The sequence below is a fragment of the Cyanistes caeruleus genome, chromosome 17 (assembly GCF_971803275.1).
Source record: "Cyanistes caeruleus chromosome 17, bCyaCae1.hap1.1, whole genome shotgun sequence".
Taxonomy (NCBI): Eukaryota; Metazoa; Chordata; class Aves; order Passeriformes; family Paridae; genus Cyanistes; species Cyanistes caeruleus.
In genome coordinates, this window is record NC_141717.1 from 8,767,857 (window position 1) to 8,783,730 (window position 15,874).

The 15,874-nt window shown below is 36.8% G+C and overlaps 1 protein-coding gene across 2 annotated transcripts in view; it reads right to left on the reverse strand.

Annotated features, from left to right (window-relative positions):
• SMG1 (SMG1 nonsense mediated mRNA decay associated PI3K related kinase) overlaps positions 1–15,874 on the reverse strand; it is a 59,506-nt gene that overhangs the window by 18,394 nt on the left and 25,238 nt on the right. For both annotated transcript variants that reach the window (XM_086854861.1, XM_086854862.1), the window contains 24 exons: positions 15,453–15,571; positions 14,939–15,026; positions 14,755–14,856; positions 14,082–14,222; positions 13,584–13,783; positions 13,143–13,339; positions 12,332–12,499; positions 11,413–11,567; positions 10,805–10,950; positions 9,944–10,145; positions 8,911–9,020; positions 8,374–8,521; positions 7,853–8,012; positions 7,107–7,227; positions 6,219–6,467; positions 5,653–5,937; positions 4,509–4,653; positions 4,097–4,235; positions 3,577–3,807; positions 3,301–3,478; positions 2,505–2,666; positions 2,019–2,236; positions 1,687–1,841; positions 554–776 (listed from right to left, as the gene is read on the reverse strand). In XM_086854861.1, the coding sequence (XP_086710987.1) occupies positions 554–776; positions 1,687–1,841; positions 2,019–2,236; positions 2,505–2,666; positions 3,301–3,478; positions 3,577–3,807; positions 4,097–4,235; positions 4,509–4,653; positions 5,653–5,937; positions 6,219–6,467; positions 7,107–7,227; positions 7,853–8,012; positions 8,374–8,521; positions 8,911–9,020; positions 9,944–10,145; positions 10,805–10,950; positions 11,413–11,567; positions 12,332–12,499; positions 13,143–13,339; positions 13,584–13,783; positions 14,082–14,222; positions 14,755–14,856; positions 14,939–15,026; positions 15,453–15,571 (4,042 nt within the window). The remainder of the gene's footprint in view (positions 1–553; positions 777–1,686; positions 1,842–2,018; positions 2,237–2,504; positions 2,667–3,300; positions 3,479–3,576; positions 3,808–4,096; positions 4,236–4,508; positions 4,654–5,652; positions 5,938–6,218; positions 6,468–7,106; positions 7,228–7,852; positions 8,013–8,373; positions 8,522–8,910; positions 9,021–9,943; positions 10,146–10,804; positions 10,951–11,412; positions 11,568–12,331; positions 12,500–13,142; positions 13,340–13,583; positions 13,784–14,081; positions 14,223–14,754; positions 14,857–14,938; positions 15,027–15,452; positions 15,572–15,874) is intronic.

Sequence of the window (15,874 nt, forward strand, 5' to 3'; positions counted from 1 at the left end):
GTCTATCTGCATGTAAAACCTCAGTTCTGCCTAGCAAGGTTTTAAAAACACCAAGCTGGCTCTGGATAGACAAGTGAATATTTTCTCATCAGACCCACAAACTAAGAAGATTACACAATTGACAAAGGACCTCTGGAAAGGGCTGATCATTTGAAGGCTGCTGCACTGCCCAAGGACTATGTTTAGATAAACAGAATTTGTTCAAATTTAAATCAACCAAACTCAAATAGCAGAGTTTCAGAAAGATAGCATTTAAAAGAAATAAAGCCCCCTGCTCCCAAAGGTGACAGCATCCCAGACAGCAGAAGATACAAGATTTGAAAAATGTAATTTCAATGGAAATGAAACAACAGACAATCAATAGCACTATCTACAGGGAAAAATTGTGGTGTTTTAGTGCCCAGTTTGCCTGTGCTGGCTGCTGAGGAGACAAAGTTTCAAGGTGCAATTTTGCTATGGTAAAAGAACAGCAAGAGAAGGAGAGGATCAAGCACATGGCGCAGCAAGAACAGCAAGTGTCTCTACACTGTACTCTTCCTCTTGCATGTAATACCTCTTTAAATGGGAGCCAGCTGCTTCCAGGTTTCGCAGGATTCAAAGGATTCTTAAGTTTCTCCAGTGCATTTTCAATTGCATCTCCATAGTTATCCTGAAACCATTTCTCATGAGGAGTTTCTGCAGGAGCTGCAGTGATGCTCCTCACGTGTTCCAAAGCAAACACAATGGGCTTCATCAGAGCTGTGTGCTTTTCACGCATGATTGCTATTTTCTCCTCTCTGTTATAAAAAAACACACAAAAACTTGCTCTTAATGCCATAAAACCAAGTTCTCATAATGATATCATTAAACAACAAATGAGACATTGAAGAAGTCAGAAAAATTTTTAGTTCTTTAAAATGAGGTCTTCAGTTATGAGCATATTAAAATGAAGAGTATTTCATTCCACACTGTATAAATGTTCCTCTAAACCACTTTTTTTAAAAAAAAAACATTTGAAACGCATTGTTCACCATCAGAAACCCTGATTAGAGGCTCTGAGCAGAAATCACTTTAAGCAACTCATTTCCTTTAATAAAGGACCTCTTTACTATTACTTGTTGAGGATGTACCACACTATAAGTAAGTAGAAGAGACATTTGGATCATTCTGTTCTCCCATTCCATGTCAGTCCTGATTACAGAATACAAGAGGCATTCTTAAGTTTAGCCAGGTGCCCAGTGAACGGACCTGCTCTTTCACTACTCTGTTCACAGGAGAACCCAAGTGAGGGAAAAGGACAGACTTGCTCAACACTGAAAACTAAAAGCAGATTAAGGCATTCTGTTTGCTCCAAATATCTGCATTTACAGTGATCTCAACAGATTACACCCTTCAACATGCTTATACTCATTTCATCTGACTTGGAAATTGAGAACTATAGGATCTCATCATCCACAATACAATATACATTGGGTTCTAACATGTTATTACTAAAGAAATCACAACATGGATTCACAGGTAGACTGTTTCTCTCATTTGACTGGAGAAGTAGCTGTAGCATAAAATGTTCATGAAATAAGGTCCCAGGCTTACAAATCAGCAGCTGGGATAGTGGGACTCAGGAACACCAGTGTTGATTCATTTGACTGTACACTTCCCCAAGAACCAACATTTGTTATGATTATCCCTTGAACACATAACACATACTTCCGTAATGTGTTGTTGTTTTGGACCCTCTTGACTTCATCTTCCAGTTGTTGAATCCGTCTGAGGACGTACATGTGCTGCTGCAGGAGAACTCCCAACCAAAGTTCATCCCAGAGAACCGTAACTCTGCGCAGCTCAGCCACAAGCATCTGAACCTGAATCAAGCAAGATGCACTTTTTAAAAGAACTAAAATTCAGATTTGTTTCAGTAGATGAACAAGTTGAAAAAAGACAAGAGACACAGCAAACTTTCAGTAGGCCAACACCCAAGTCATACAAAATTACACATATACAGTTCAAGTACCCAAGTAACATACATTTGGATTATTTACCTGCAATACCATTGTTGGATTTGCAGCAGACAGTTTCTCCACAATTTTGCTGTAGCAATCTTGCATCATTGCTTGATCTTCATTTAATCCAGCTTTTGTATCATCTTTACTACTTTCTTGGGAAGCTGGAGTACTCCCTCCATCACATTCACCACCCAACAGCTCTTCTCCTTGAATATTACCTAGCAAAGTAGGGATCGCAGAAGGTAGCTTGTTTCCTAAATTAGAAACAGATGATAAAATATTAGCTACAGTAAGATACATCACTCCACAATTTATTTAGCATCAGATCCCCATTAAGTACTGGTGAAGTATAAGAAAAATATGCAAAATCTGGTAAATCAGATTAAGGGTATCAGTGAGATCCCATCATAAAAATATTAAGAACATAACAGAGAAAACAAAAAAACACCTCAGTATCATCCTATCCAGTATATAAAAATATAGTAGCTTAGGTTTATTTGAACACTTTCCTCTTCTCCATACCTGAAGTTTGGGATTCACTGCTAAGTGAAATGGTTCCCACTATTGCAGGATAGAGGATGAGATGAGGAGAATCCTGAGCAACTCGACACAGTAAGTTGCAAATGCTCTGACGAACGTACACTTCTGGGTGATTCAGGCGGGAGAAAAGCTGGGGAATAATACCTGCACAAAGAGGAAAAGGAAACATGCTGATTCACTTCATTCCTCTTCAAATGAGATAAAATTTTAGTTCTACACAAGGATGTTGGGGTTTTTGCATAGGGAGAATAAAAAAACCCCAAATTTCTACGAAGAAGTACAAATTTACTAATTTACAAAAAAATCCAAAAGAAAATGCAATTTTACAACAGATAGCCTCCTCCTCTTTGCCTCCCACACTAACTCCATAACCTTTGAGGGAAAGTCCCTGAACAACCAGAACCTGCAGTGTAGTGACAAACAACCACTTCTGAAACATGTGGCTTTAGTCACAAATTTTTCTCAACTACAGCTAGGAAAAAATCCACCTTGCTTGTTTTTTAGAGTGGTCATATGATGTAATACTTCAGAAACCACATCTTCTTTCTCCTTCCTGTGTCTTCAAGTGGGGGAAGGAGGAGATCAAAATCTGTGCTACTTAGCTACTTTACAATCAGAGTGCATGGCAGGCTTTAACATCTTCAGTGACATCAATTAATACAAGACAATCTCTTTCCCTCACTTAAAGAAAAATTTCATCAAAGTGCAATGAACCACTCCCTGCATTTAGGGAAAACACCTCAAAATCAATTTTAACACCTAGATAACATATACTTACCTCTCCAAGGAGCAGTAGGTGTAGTTTCTAGCCCATGCTCTAGATACTGTCTAAGTTCTCCAGCATGTTTCACAAGCAATCGTAACAGTCTCAGGGTTGCCATCACAATCACATCATCAGTGCTTTGCTCAGAGGTGTTTCTTAAGTGCAGTCTGGGATCTTCTTCATCAAGTGGAACCTTGAAACAAAGAAATACTCCTCTAAGTTAAGTATATCGTTCATATCATTATTTAGAAAAATTTCTAATTTGGTTTCCACATTAACATGAACACTAACCTGACCAGCATTGAGTTTGAGGAAAGTAAAGTATGCACTGCAGGACAGTTTATAGAGACTGAAGATTCTGTCTACAACTTTCCTCCAGACTTTAATTAATCCTTCTGTTGCATTTTCATCAAGATCTGAAAGCCAGGGACAACTTGTTAATAACTGACGCCATATCACATCCACCATATCATCTTCTTCATTGTCCTCATTTTCAGTGATTTGTAGAGTCATATCTTCATCCTAAATGCAAATAAAGGGAAAGCAGATTTGCTTAAGTCCTCCAACAATTTCTACAAGCAATCTTAGTTCCTAAGTCAGCTTTTGTCCAGCACCTCATGCAACTGCATTACTTGATCACATTACCATAGCTCATCCAACAGGTGTGTGACCACTTAGCTAACAGATGGTTTCTTGTACTGTCTGAATTTTAACTTTAAGACACTTACAAGAGTTAACATGAACTGCAAGAGGAAAATAAGGTTCATGCAGAAGCTGAACAATTATTTTAAGCAAATAAATCTACACTTACTTGAATCCCAGCTGGCCGACACACTGCCTGCCCGAGAATCCCGTAGATTTTCTCTTTATCCTCCTCTGCAATGTTGTCTGGAAGCAAGTTCTGAACCTCAGATTTCTCCCGGGGAAGCAGCCGAACACCTTCTCCCTGACTGTAACATTTAATGAATTATTGATCCCCATTACATGAGTATTTGTAGAGCTATTGCAACTCTATATATAAAACTTCTTGAAGGAAGAAATCATCTTTATCCCAGAATTAGGTTAGTTTTGTTTTACAAAGGGCAAGTAACCAAGAGAATATTCATTTCTCCGCTCACATGAAACCTCAGACCATATACAACAGTAATCATAAATACACAGATAAGGCTTATCTTAAGAAAACCAATTGTGCTGTATAAATTCAAGCATCAGGCTGTATTTACCTGGCATTATCAACTACTTTGCGGCCCCATCTATAAGCCCAGCTAGCCAGGGCTGCCCAAGACTTGGCTACTTCAGGTGCCTGTACTGAAGACAAGTGATACAGCTGGCCCAAGATGAAGTCTGGTTCTCCAACTCCAATGTTTACTGTGATGGGAGAAATAGAGTAGTATGTGTTACAGTGTAAAACTTTCTTCTGCCTTCCTTACCACAGAAAACAACACCAAAAAATAATGGGTATACAGTATCTTTTTAGTAAAATTAATACCCAACAGTGCAAAATTTTCCCAAATGCAATTATTTTTCATTTCTGACACTGCTTCAAAATAAAGCCCAGTTTCCATTTGCCAAACAACCACTGCTGTTATTCTACAATTCCTTCCTCTTCCACAGAGAGGTGGAACTGAGGCAAGGAACTCATGACCTCCAAAGGAGCACAATGCTCCAGAGAGCAGACTTCTGTGAAGTACCCACGGCACTGTGGTTGTATTTATTTATGTGTTTTCTTTTGCCATCAAGTCAGAAAGCACCTACTCTTTAACATTCACCAACAGCTCTACAAAAATTCTGACTCTGTATGAGAGGAACTAAGTTATTTTAAAAATCTAGGTTTAAAGAAACACAGAATTTATCTTAACATCTTAAGAAAAGTCTGCTAGAAATTAGGAATAAGGACACATTCTGCTGCAACAGCAGAAGTGCTCAGATTAAGTACAGACTAAAGATCATGAAAAAACCTGAAGTATTTTCACACATATGGGGGTCTTCATAACATAAATCCTGCCCATGCTTAAACCTGAAAGATCTACCTCAAACTTTAGCAAATATACAAGCTGAAAGCAAACTCACATAGGATAATAACTGATAGCCTCAATACAAAATAAACATATCCCAGTTTCTTCCTCAAGCCACCATTACTTGAATGAAGAAAATGTGACAGAAATATGAAAGATTTGTATTAAGGTGTTTGGGTTTTTTCACTGTGGATAGTTACCTATTGCACAAAATACACACCCTTGACACGTGTATTAGGAAAACAAATACATGAGTGATGGAGCACTTAGTCTTTATCAGTATAACTGGTGCTATCCCTCAGTATAATTAGCAGTAACTAATTGTAAAAAAGAACAATGAGAACAAATGTACCTGTAGATTCACTTTCAATCCTAGGATATTCATCTTCTAGTGTATTAACAGCTGGCAGATCAATCAAATTATATATGTTTTTAGACAAGGTAGACAGGCCAGTGTGATTCTGCTGCTGTCGAGCTCTATATACTTGTTTCAACTGTCCTGAGATCTCTTTCCATTCTGCTTGGATCCATTTAGCCAGTGTGAGAATAGATTTAGCAACTGCGTATTCGGCTTTGGCAGATTTACAGAAAGATATGGCACAAGAACTCAGCATTTCCATGGCATGTGTTGATTGACCTGCATATCATGAAAAGCAGACCTTCAGTACAATGCTATTATTTAAAATAACTCCGAAATTCAGCACATTCAGATATAGCTTGGAACAATATATTTGTACACAGAAAATTGTCTTTTGTAGAATAACACGCATGAAAAAACTTGTGAAAACACTCAGACAACAGCTAATGGGATGAAACCAGTTTCTAATTGTACTGCCCTATTGTGACTTCTTCAAGGTGAGGGGAATTAGCCTGGTTATAAGGAAAAAAAAGCTCAAGTCACTACAATATAACACTCACCTGCTGTGTACAACAACTTTGTTTTCTCAATATCAAGTTCAGGACCCCATTTTTCATCTATCTGACCTGGTGCAGACAATTTTTTAAAGTGCTGGACTAAGTCCTGTGCAGTGGTGGTTTTCCCCAGCTGAACTTCGCTGCACTGGGCGAGCAGTCGTGTAGCCAGGGCGATGTTTCCTCGCTTCCGTGCAAATTTTGCTGCTGTTAAGCCCAGTTCCATTAGATGGCTTTTAATTGGGACTGTTGGTTCTAAAGGAGAGCAAAATACTGTAAACAGAAGTATTAAATCACTGTTTGACACACACAATTTCTGCCCCATGTGTTGTGTACATGGCCACCAGTAAAAATTGCTTCAGAAATTTAGATGACTTCACTTCAGCCTAGGATATTTATATACCCTATCTCAAACAAAAATTATATCCATAGATTATCAGCTGGGCAAAAGATTTTTCCCCACTATAACCATTCTTCTTAGTTAACAAACCTGCTTGTCCCCTGACAGAACTTTTCTCCCCCATTACTTCTTGACATACTTCACATTTAAATGGCTTACGTGACTGTTTGTGAAGACCCATTACTCAAAATGCTGATGTGCTCAAAAGTGAAAGCAGCTGAAGTATGAAGTGATGAGCAAGTAAAGGGTTATCAGGAGAGAAGTATACAACTATTAAATACTTCAGAATGTTGTTTTTCTTTTTGACACTGTCTAGATCCCAGCACTAATCAAGACAATGAGTAGTAAACCAAGACACCTGAAGGAAAAACCATGGTTTTTAAAAAGTACTCCATCAAAATAATAGAAAAAGACACAGCTGCTGCTTTCAGCAGAAAACTGAAGTTCAAATTCTGTATTTGCTTTTTGTAACACTATAACAAGAGCTTGCACACCTTTAAGCTTTTCCATCAGTTGATTCTGGTACACTGTGTACCTCAGGGCATGCATCCATGGCCTTACATCATGCTGTTTGCATGACCTCAATGCTTCATTGAAGAGAGGTATAAGACAGTCCTGGAAGAGGCAAGAAGTTGCACAGTTGTCATGAGAGACTTCACTAAAATGCATTTTCATTAATTAAAACCAAAGATCATTTTTAGAGCAAACATTCTTATTTATATTAGTAGCCAAACTTCATCATTAACTAAATGAAATATGTTTTATGCTTGATTTTGAGAGGACAACATGAAGAACTGCTCAAAATCAAGCAGAATTGTCTTCTGAACAATGTGATTAGAAATGACATCTGGAACAGCCACAGTGGTTCAAGTCTGACATTTAGTTTTTAATTGCTGAAGTGATTTTATTAGAATTTTTTAAAGTTGATTTGAAAGTAAATTAAGTGTGTGTTACAACGTATTCAGAGAAGAAATACCAACACTCTAAAAACCAACTATCAATAACACTCCAAAAATACTGTAAGTGAAATTGAAAGAGAGGTATATTTACAGCTATGGAGAAGTCCAATTGAGATGTAGACTTATAAAAACTTAGGTCAAGGCACATTAGAAAACTCAATGAGGTCTTTTTACAGTATGATTAACAGTTAAAACAATTAATGTATGTTTTATATTCAATACTCCACAATGTCATGGCAAAAGACATGATCCCAATTTAGGCTTTAAACACACAGAATTACCTCTGATGTCAGCCTGTTGCATACAGTGTTTTCCAAAGCAGAAGAACAGTACAACTGAAGAGTGCTCAACACTGGTAAAGACTGAGACACGGTGAGTGTGGAAAGTCTCAAAGGCCCAATAGCGATGCGGGATGTTTGCTTTAAGTACTTAATAAGATTTCTGAAATTAAAGGATCAGGACAGTCATTTTTCTTAGCTAGACTTTAAGAGTAAACAATGACATCAAAATTGCTGAAGAAAAAACAAATTCAGTATCTTTAAAAGGATGATGAGAAAGTGTTGCAGTATCATACAAGGTGTGTTACAATATTATTAAGCTGACACACAAAAGTACTTAATCAACGCCAAGTACTTTATAAAGTATATGAATTCCAAGTTAAACATCAGCTTATTTTTCCTCAGTAAGCTTATAAAACAGCTAGAAACTGTCATAAATGCTGCAGCTTTACACAAAGTTGTTTAACAGACTAGAACAGGTTTTCACAGTGTATTACATTAATTCATAGCACATTTCAACTTACTCAGATATTGACTGCCACTTTTGCTCCTGATCTATGTGGTTTGCAGCTGTTGCCAGACATACTGAACTTCTCAAAAGCTGTACTTCAACTGCTTTTTGAAGTTCTCTTGGATCAGGACTCAGCATATTAGGAAGGAGCTTCTTCATGTCTACATGGAGATTAAACAATTGAAATCAACTAGAACTGCCAAATTCTATCATGTTTCACCATCTGAGAATGTATTTTTGACAGTAAGGAAGTTAGGGAAAAAAATACCTCTTTTAAAAATACATATAGTTTATATGTGTACGCATTCAGAATAGAAATTAATCACAGATTACTTATAAACAGACACATTAATTCCAGAAAACACACTTGCATCAACATTTTTGATGACCACTGCCAATCATTTTGAAGCTTGATTCATAAAGGTTATGGCCATTCCACTGAACACAGCAAAGTACATGCAAAAGTTTCAGTCTGTCACTTATAGAGACAGACACATGAAGAAATATTTACATTTGCATTTGAAGTAATATTTAATTTATGCATTTATACCTATTTTTTCTTTGGATCCCCCTGCAAGCAGGTTGATATTTTCTCCTGGTAGTAATTCTAGTTGTTCAGTGCACTCAGTAAGTTGTCCAGACTCAAAGCTGCTCAAAGATCTGCAATTCAACATTTATAGTTTTATTTTTGTATTTCTTACTTCACTCCACCTGCTAAGTATATTACATAGCAAAAAGACTCAAGACAAACTCCAAATCCTACAGAGCACTAATGATTAATTCTAAGCAAAAATCTCAATTATCACACACATCAACAAAAAGCACTAGTTCTGCACCAAATGAATTAATCCAGTACCAAAGAGAAATAAGAGCCCCTTTCTCTGAAAAAAAGCCTTTTCTGACCTGCAAGATTTTATTCCACTGCTTCCTTTGATGCTTTTATTTTCAGGTCAAGATATTTCAGCCAGAAGGATTTTACTATTTTTACCACAATCATGCAGAAATAGAAAGCAATCAAGTTGTCCAAAATAAACTATCCTTAAAATTTGAATGTCTATTCAATGATACAAGTATTTTTTCATGAATCAGGAAAATATCAAAGGTCAAGAAATAAATCCACAAGCTACAATTCTAAATTTCATTTTAAGAAGAAACAAAACTAAAAAATTCAGCAGCCAAGACCACTTCTTTCCTATACTTTTTCCATTAAATTAGTAAATTAAGATATTGTTAAGAACCACTGAAATACATTTTTATTTAAGTTGTACAAAAGGATTCATCTTCTGCTGAGTAAAGCAGAATAAATTTGATATCTTTTTTCTTCAATGGTAGACTTTTTTTCTTGAATACTAAGCAGCCTCAGCAGCCAGAAAGCTACAGCAGCTATTTAGAATTATGTTACCTCTTCACTCATCTGTAAATGCCAGGCCAGGTTTTCACCCTCCCAAGAACACACCTTTCTTCTTTGCATGCCTCTACTTAGAAACTGACACCCAATTTTTTAAATCCATTAAAACTTTAATATTTCAGTTGTAAATCAATGAACTCTAAGATACTGTTGAATAAATTAATTATACCCTTACTTTATGTAGTTAAAATCTGCTTTCAGATTGATTGAGGTATTACTATTGCTCTTCTTCAGTTCATGGACCATGTTTTGCCACTCCTGAACAGCTGACCAGTCAGCAATGGAAATGTAACATTCACATGCCTTGTTACCCAGGTAGTTTATCACTTCAGGTGAAGAGTCACTTGGCTTAGTCAGAACTGTTTTCCTAGCTTCTCCTGTGAAATGAAGAAATGCTATATAAACACACAAATATGTATTTTCAAACAGCAGTTCTATTACTCAAACATTATTTCTATGTCTTTTGTCAAAAAAAACTCATACTTAAAAAAATCATCAAATAGTTACACAACTTTTACAGTATTCTTCCACTGACACTTGTTCTGAGAAAAAAAATAACCCTTTCAAATGAGGTTTTGAAAAAATTTAGTTCATATCTAAAGAAGCATCAAAACAGAAAAACAGAACAACTAAATTAGCAACAAAGGAGGTTCATTTTCAAAGATGAAACAGAATGCTGCAGTCAAGTCTTAGTAGTTAAAAACCTCTGAGTAACTAGTGCACTTATGATACAATTATGTCATAAACCCTAAGGTTTAAGTTATGATGATCTAAAATAAACTAGATTTAAACTAGGAACTTACAGAGTATTTTACCTATTACCTTTAGTTTCATTCAGCTAGACCTCAGTACTGCAAACCCTCCTATCTACACATAATATTGGTTTCAAGGGCATTAAGTGGTTCAGTTTAACTGCAGACAGAAACAGGTTTTCAGATTTCAGAGTCAGACATTACCATGGCTGCATCATTCAATGTTCTCATTTTATGCACACACATTTACACAGTTGTATGTCTCTTAAAAAGAAAACACTGACCATTCAAGGAATGCTTTGGGCTGGCATTGTTCACACTGTTTGAATTGGCCAACTTCAGAACAGTCTTGTCAAAGCCTGTGATACAGCAATCCACTCCAGTCATGGAGCAGAGATGCTCCTGATATTCCGCAGTTGCTTTTTCAAACCTACAACAGTTCAGTAATTCAGTCAGCATCTTAAAGAACCAGGTTGGGGTTTTTTTGTAAATAGACTAGATTTCGAGCATTATTTTACCCCAATACTCTAAAAGCTTGTATCACCTTGAGCAAAAGAAAGGGATTAAGATAGGATACAAGTTTACTGGCTGAATTTCCAGGTCATAGCATTTGATAAAATCTTGTCCATAAAAGTTTTAATGTCAACTTCAAATCAAGTAGAGACAGAAATAAATTTTATATTTGACTGTCACAATTTTAATCTGAACAAGTAGAGCTGAATACTGATTAAATACATATTACATCTCTGAAAAGCTTCACTGACTATAACTGACAAGGAAATTCATCAGCAGCCCTGACTTGTGCCACCATTTAGAAGAGTAAGAAACAGAACTTCCCATAGAAGGAAAGAACATCCAAGTTTGTAGCATCCAGTTATTTGTGAAAACTTACCGCCCTTCTGCTTGCTGAGCTACGGAATTGATCCAGGAGAGACTCTTCCCAACTACAGCAGAAGACCAGACAGCAATACCCTGAATAGCTTCAGGACAGTGAAGCTCACATAATGCTTCTACCAGCATCATAATTGTCACTTCCAATTCATTTCCCTAAATCCAAACCAAAAACATTATTTAACAAAACTCAACTAATGCAAGAGCCACATATCTCAGAAATGGTGAAACAGTGTTTCATTAGATACATCTACAAGTGCTCCTTGTATCCATCCACTGCACTGCTTTTGGAAAAGCAGGGGAGTCAAGGAGTTTGTGCTGTGAAGCCACAGCCTGAACATCAACAGTTAGCAATCACTGTGTGTAGTTTTGTACCTCTGGGAGAATTAATAAGGCAGCACAAAGTAACAAATATCTATCTAACCACCCCTGGTAAAATATTTAAGCAGATCAAGTCATGTACTGAAGAAACTATCCAACCTTTTCAAGAAGGCTTTAACTACTTTATCCACCCACGCCATCCCTGAACTTAGCTGGTAGCTAGAGGAAGGATACCCCCATGACACAACCCTACTTCTCCACGTAAGCAAAGAGCTCACAGTACTGTAAGCCTGGGATGGCCTCACACTAATGCAGCACCAGCTTCACAAGATTTCCACTAAATTAGAAATTGCTCAACTGAAACTGTGAATGAACTATAGCATTCATTCCTGTGTAGTATTTGACCAAATCTTCAGTACATCCTAACCTCCAATCCACAGTATCATAACCACAATAAAAAGATACAAATTAAAAGTGTGGCTTTAAATAACTCAGTCTTTTACATAGCACTTGGTTTAGTAACTACTGATTGCCTTAGCTTAGTTCTTTTAGAATATCATGGTGAATATTTCTGCAATAGTCTACAGAAAAGGGAGTACCTGAGAGATACTATTATTAGTTTTCATTTCTGTGAGTAAATCAAATCCATGCCTGACTGTCACAGCAGGCTGGCCAGCCAGCAATCCAACTCTCATGATGGAAAGTCTGATCCGTGTCAGCCAATCCTGGCATGTCTGGCGATTGGTATAAAAGAACGTCCTGATAACCTTCAGAGACAGGAAAGAAGTTTCACAACAACATTCTTCTGCACAAACCAAAATACTTAAGTACTTAAGATTGATATAAAAGGCAGAAAGGTTTCTTTTCTCCAGTTTTCAATTAATCTTTAGTTTTATTAATGTAAATGGACTGAAATCACATGCAGCATGCAACTGGCCCAGCACATCAGAAGTCTTAATATGAACTATAAACTATGTATTACTGTCACACCAAAGTCTGGTAATTAAATAGCTTATTTCAACAGTGAAAAAATGTTTTGCACTTAGAATTACACAACAGGGTAATGCTGCTTATAAATAATTACTACATTTCCCAAAAAGCAATTAAAGCTTTAAGTAACTGTTACTTTATAATAGGGCTGCTGACAATATACAAATAAGGGACTGCTACAAACCAGAGGTACTACAGGCTTGCTGGATTTGTACCCCTATACAAGCTGGTACTCCAGAAACAAAGTCGGGTTTAACATGTTCTGTAGGAATACACCAAAGTCAAAGCCAGAGTTTTTTAAGAGTCTCTAACTTTGTGAAGTTTTTCTGAAATTACATGGCTAAGAACTGAACAATCCTGAAAACTCTGTTCATTCAATAGACTGTTCCAAGCCACATCAGCACTGCAAGAGAGACAAACCTTGGGTGGAGAGGTAAGGGCATTGGCACATCCTTCATATGCATTGTACATCAATTTTTCCAAGTTCTCCAAATACTGCAGAAGGAGAACAAGCCTGAGCTGGTTGCTACTGTGTCCTTCATCATTGTCTGCAGTAGTCCACTGGCTGACATCTTGATCAGGGTTTAACGTGTGGGCTGCAAGGCTCCTAATAATACCTACACATTTTCCCAAAACACGGGGAAAAAAGAGTTACCAGATGTTATGGTATTTAAATGTGCAAAGAGATAGCAATGCTACCTCCCAAAATCTATCACAACTTAACAATAATTATGCAGCATCTTTAAAATCTGTAAGCACTGAAAAATAAAGCCATTGTGCCTCTTGCCTTAGACATGAACACCTTAGCTTCACAACCTTACCAAAACATCACATTAAGATAAAGTGTATTTTTTACCTCACCTTCAATTGTTTGAAATGTATCTTGGGCTCTCCCCAGAGGAGTTCGTAGCTTTGAAAGAACAGTGAACTGAGCTGCTTCCCAGACAGCCCATTGCCACAGCACAGCATCAGTCTTCAACAGGTTCCGAGGGATGGTTGGCTGATCTCTCTTATCCAGTCTTTGACAGCTATAGAATAACCTTTCTAACCAATTATCCTTCCTGAAAGAAAACATCAGTGCATGAACAAGTTCACGTGGTAACAAGTTTATACTGCACCCACTTCATCTCCTTATTGTTCACAAACAAATCTCTCACAAAATTAACTTACAAGCAGCAATGTATATAGGAAAATATGCCAAAAGGTGTGTAAGACATTTATAAATACTTAAAAGTATAAAAATGTTTGCAAGTAAAGCAATGTAGTTTGTAATGATAATTACAAATTTTAAACTAAATATAACATGGGCTTGTTTACAAAAATTCAACATTCATAGATTTCAGTTCTATAAGCTCTTACCCAGTTCGGTGGAGGTTTCCATACAAAATAAAACTAATGACATCAGAGAAATCCTGTGGGTGGAATGTGTTACTTGGAGCTTTGCTCATGTGACTTCTTATAGCCAAAGATATTTCTTGTATTTCTGTGTGGGTACGGTTACTACAGGAAGAGAGGGAAAATAACCCAGGCTATAATGTACTTGAATAAACCAAAAAAGCTGTGTAAGAGAATTACACACACACACACACACTATATATACAGGTAATGACTAGCACCCATTATGTGCTTGGGTATTAATACCAACTGCTTTCAGACCTCACGTCTGCAAGACAAATTATAGGACATAAAATTACTGAAGCTCTGGATAACATGGAGCTTACAGGTATTCAGTGTTTGCTTCAAGAAGTGATGCACAACTTATGAATTTTATTGATTACTTTGAGTACTATATACTGTTCTCAGACCTGTAAAAGCATAGGCTAGCAAGAGATCTAGAATCACAGAGGGTTGGATGAGACCTTTAAGATCATCAAGCCCAACCATCAGCCCAGAACTACCACTGTAAGCTCATGCTTTTTGATTTTGAACTAAGACAGTATGATGACAGTCCACCAGCATTATTTTTTCAGGTTAAGTGTGTCTGAAGAAACTAAACCACGATTTACACTTAAAGTTGGTCTGAGCAACTTACCTCAACACAACATCTAAAGGAATTGACTTCAGAAGTTTTCCAAAAGCTTGTCTCACACGAGCACCACTATGGACTAGTTGAACACGACACACATCAACACACCTGAAACACCAAAACAGAAAGAGGTGTTAATATCTCCATTTTCAGCATAATTCAAGTAACATACAGAACTCTGTGCAAGTACCTCTGTAAAAGGTCATCTGGAAGGGAGGAAGACAAGGCATGGAGGCTACTACATGCTTGAAGACAAATGTTCACATCTTCCAGAAGTGCTGAATTAAGGAGTTGAAAGGAGAAAAAAGTCACTCTTGCTGGAATTAGGTAACTTCTGCACTACTCTGCATTCATAGCCATATTATTTACAGATTTTGGAAGTGAATACATCACAGAACTGTTCCAGTGCTTTTGATAAATAATTATTTGTGACTGGGAAATTCATCTACCAAAAACATCAGTGATGTGTCAAATCTCTTAAGACTGTAATTTATTTTAAGAAAATTAATTGTTTAAGTAACAGGCAGGGATCCACTTTAAAAAAAAAATCATAGAACAGCATTAAGTTCTTGCACAACACAATCTTGAAGCATCCTTAAAGTAAATGAAACAAGCACAGTTGCTACTATCAGTGGAACAAGGCTATTTATGTATTTAGTTTTGAAATGTAAAAGACAGTTAAGTAAAAATATGCAGTATCTTACTGTTTGCTAAAAGTCCTTTGCAAAACTTATGAAAAGATGGGAGAGAAAATAACGGAGTATATGTTTCTGATTTCTTCATCAGAAGAGCCACTTCCAAAGCCCATGTTGTAAGTAGTTTCCTTCAAAAACCAAGAATTTAGTCACTCTACACAGTTACAGAAAGGTACTTCCTGATAGAACTTAAACTACTTCACATTGCATATCATTATCACACCACAGCTCACACTTTTTAAATAAGTTATTTCTTAACTTTAAAGATGTCCCCAGCCCTCACAGCATTTTGGTAATACAGGATGGCAGCTATTGCAAAAGAATACTTTCAGTGAGCAAACCCTTTCAGTCAAGTTTGACAGCTCTGCTTCTACTGCACAGATCTTAGGATGGCTTAAACTTTTCTAGTTTTCATGTACAAAAACGAGCAG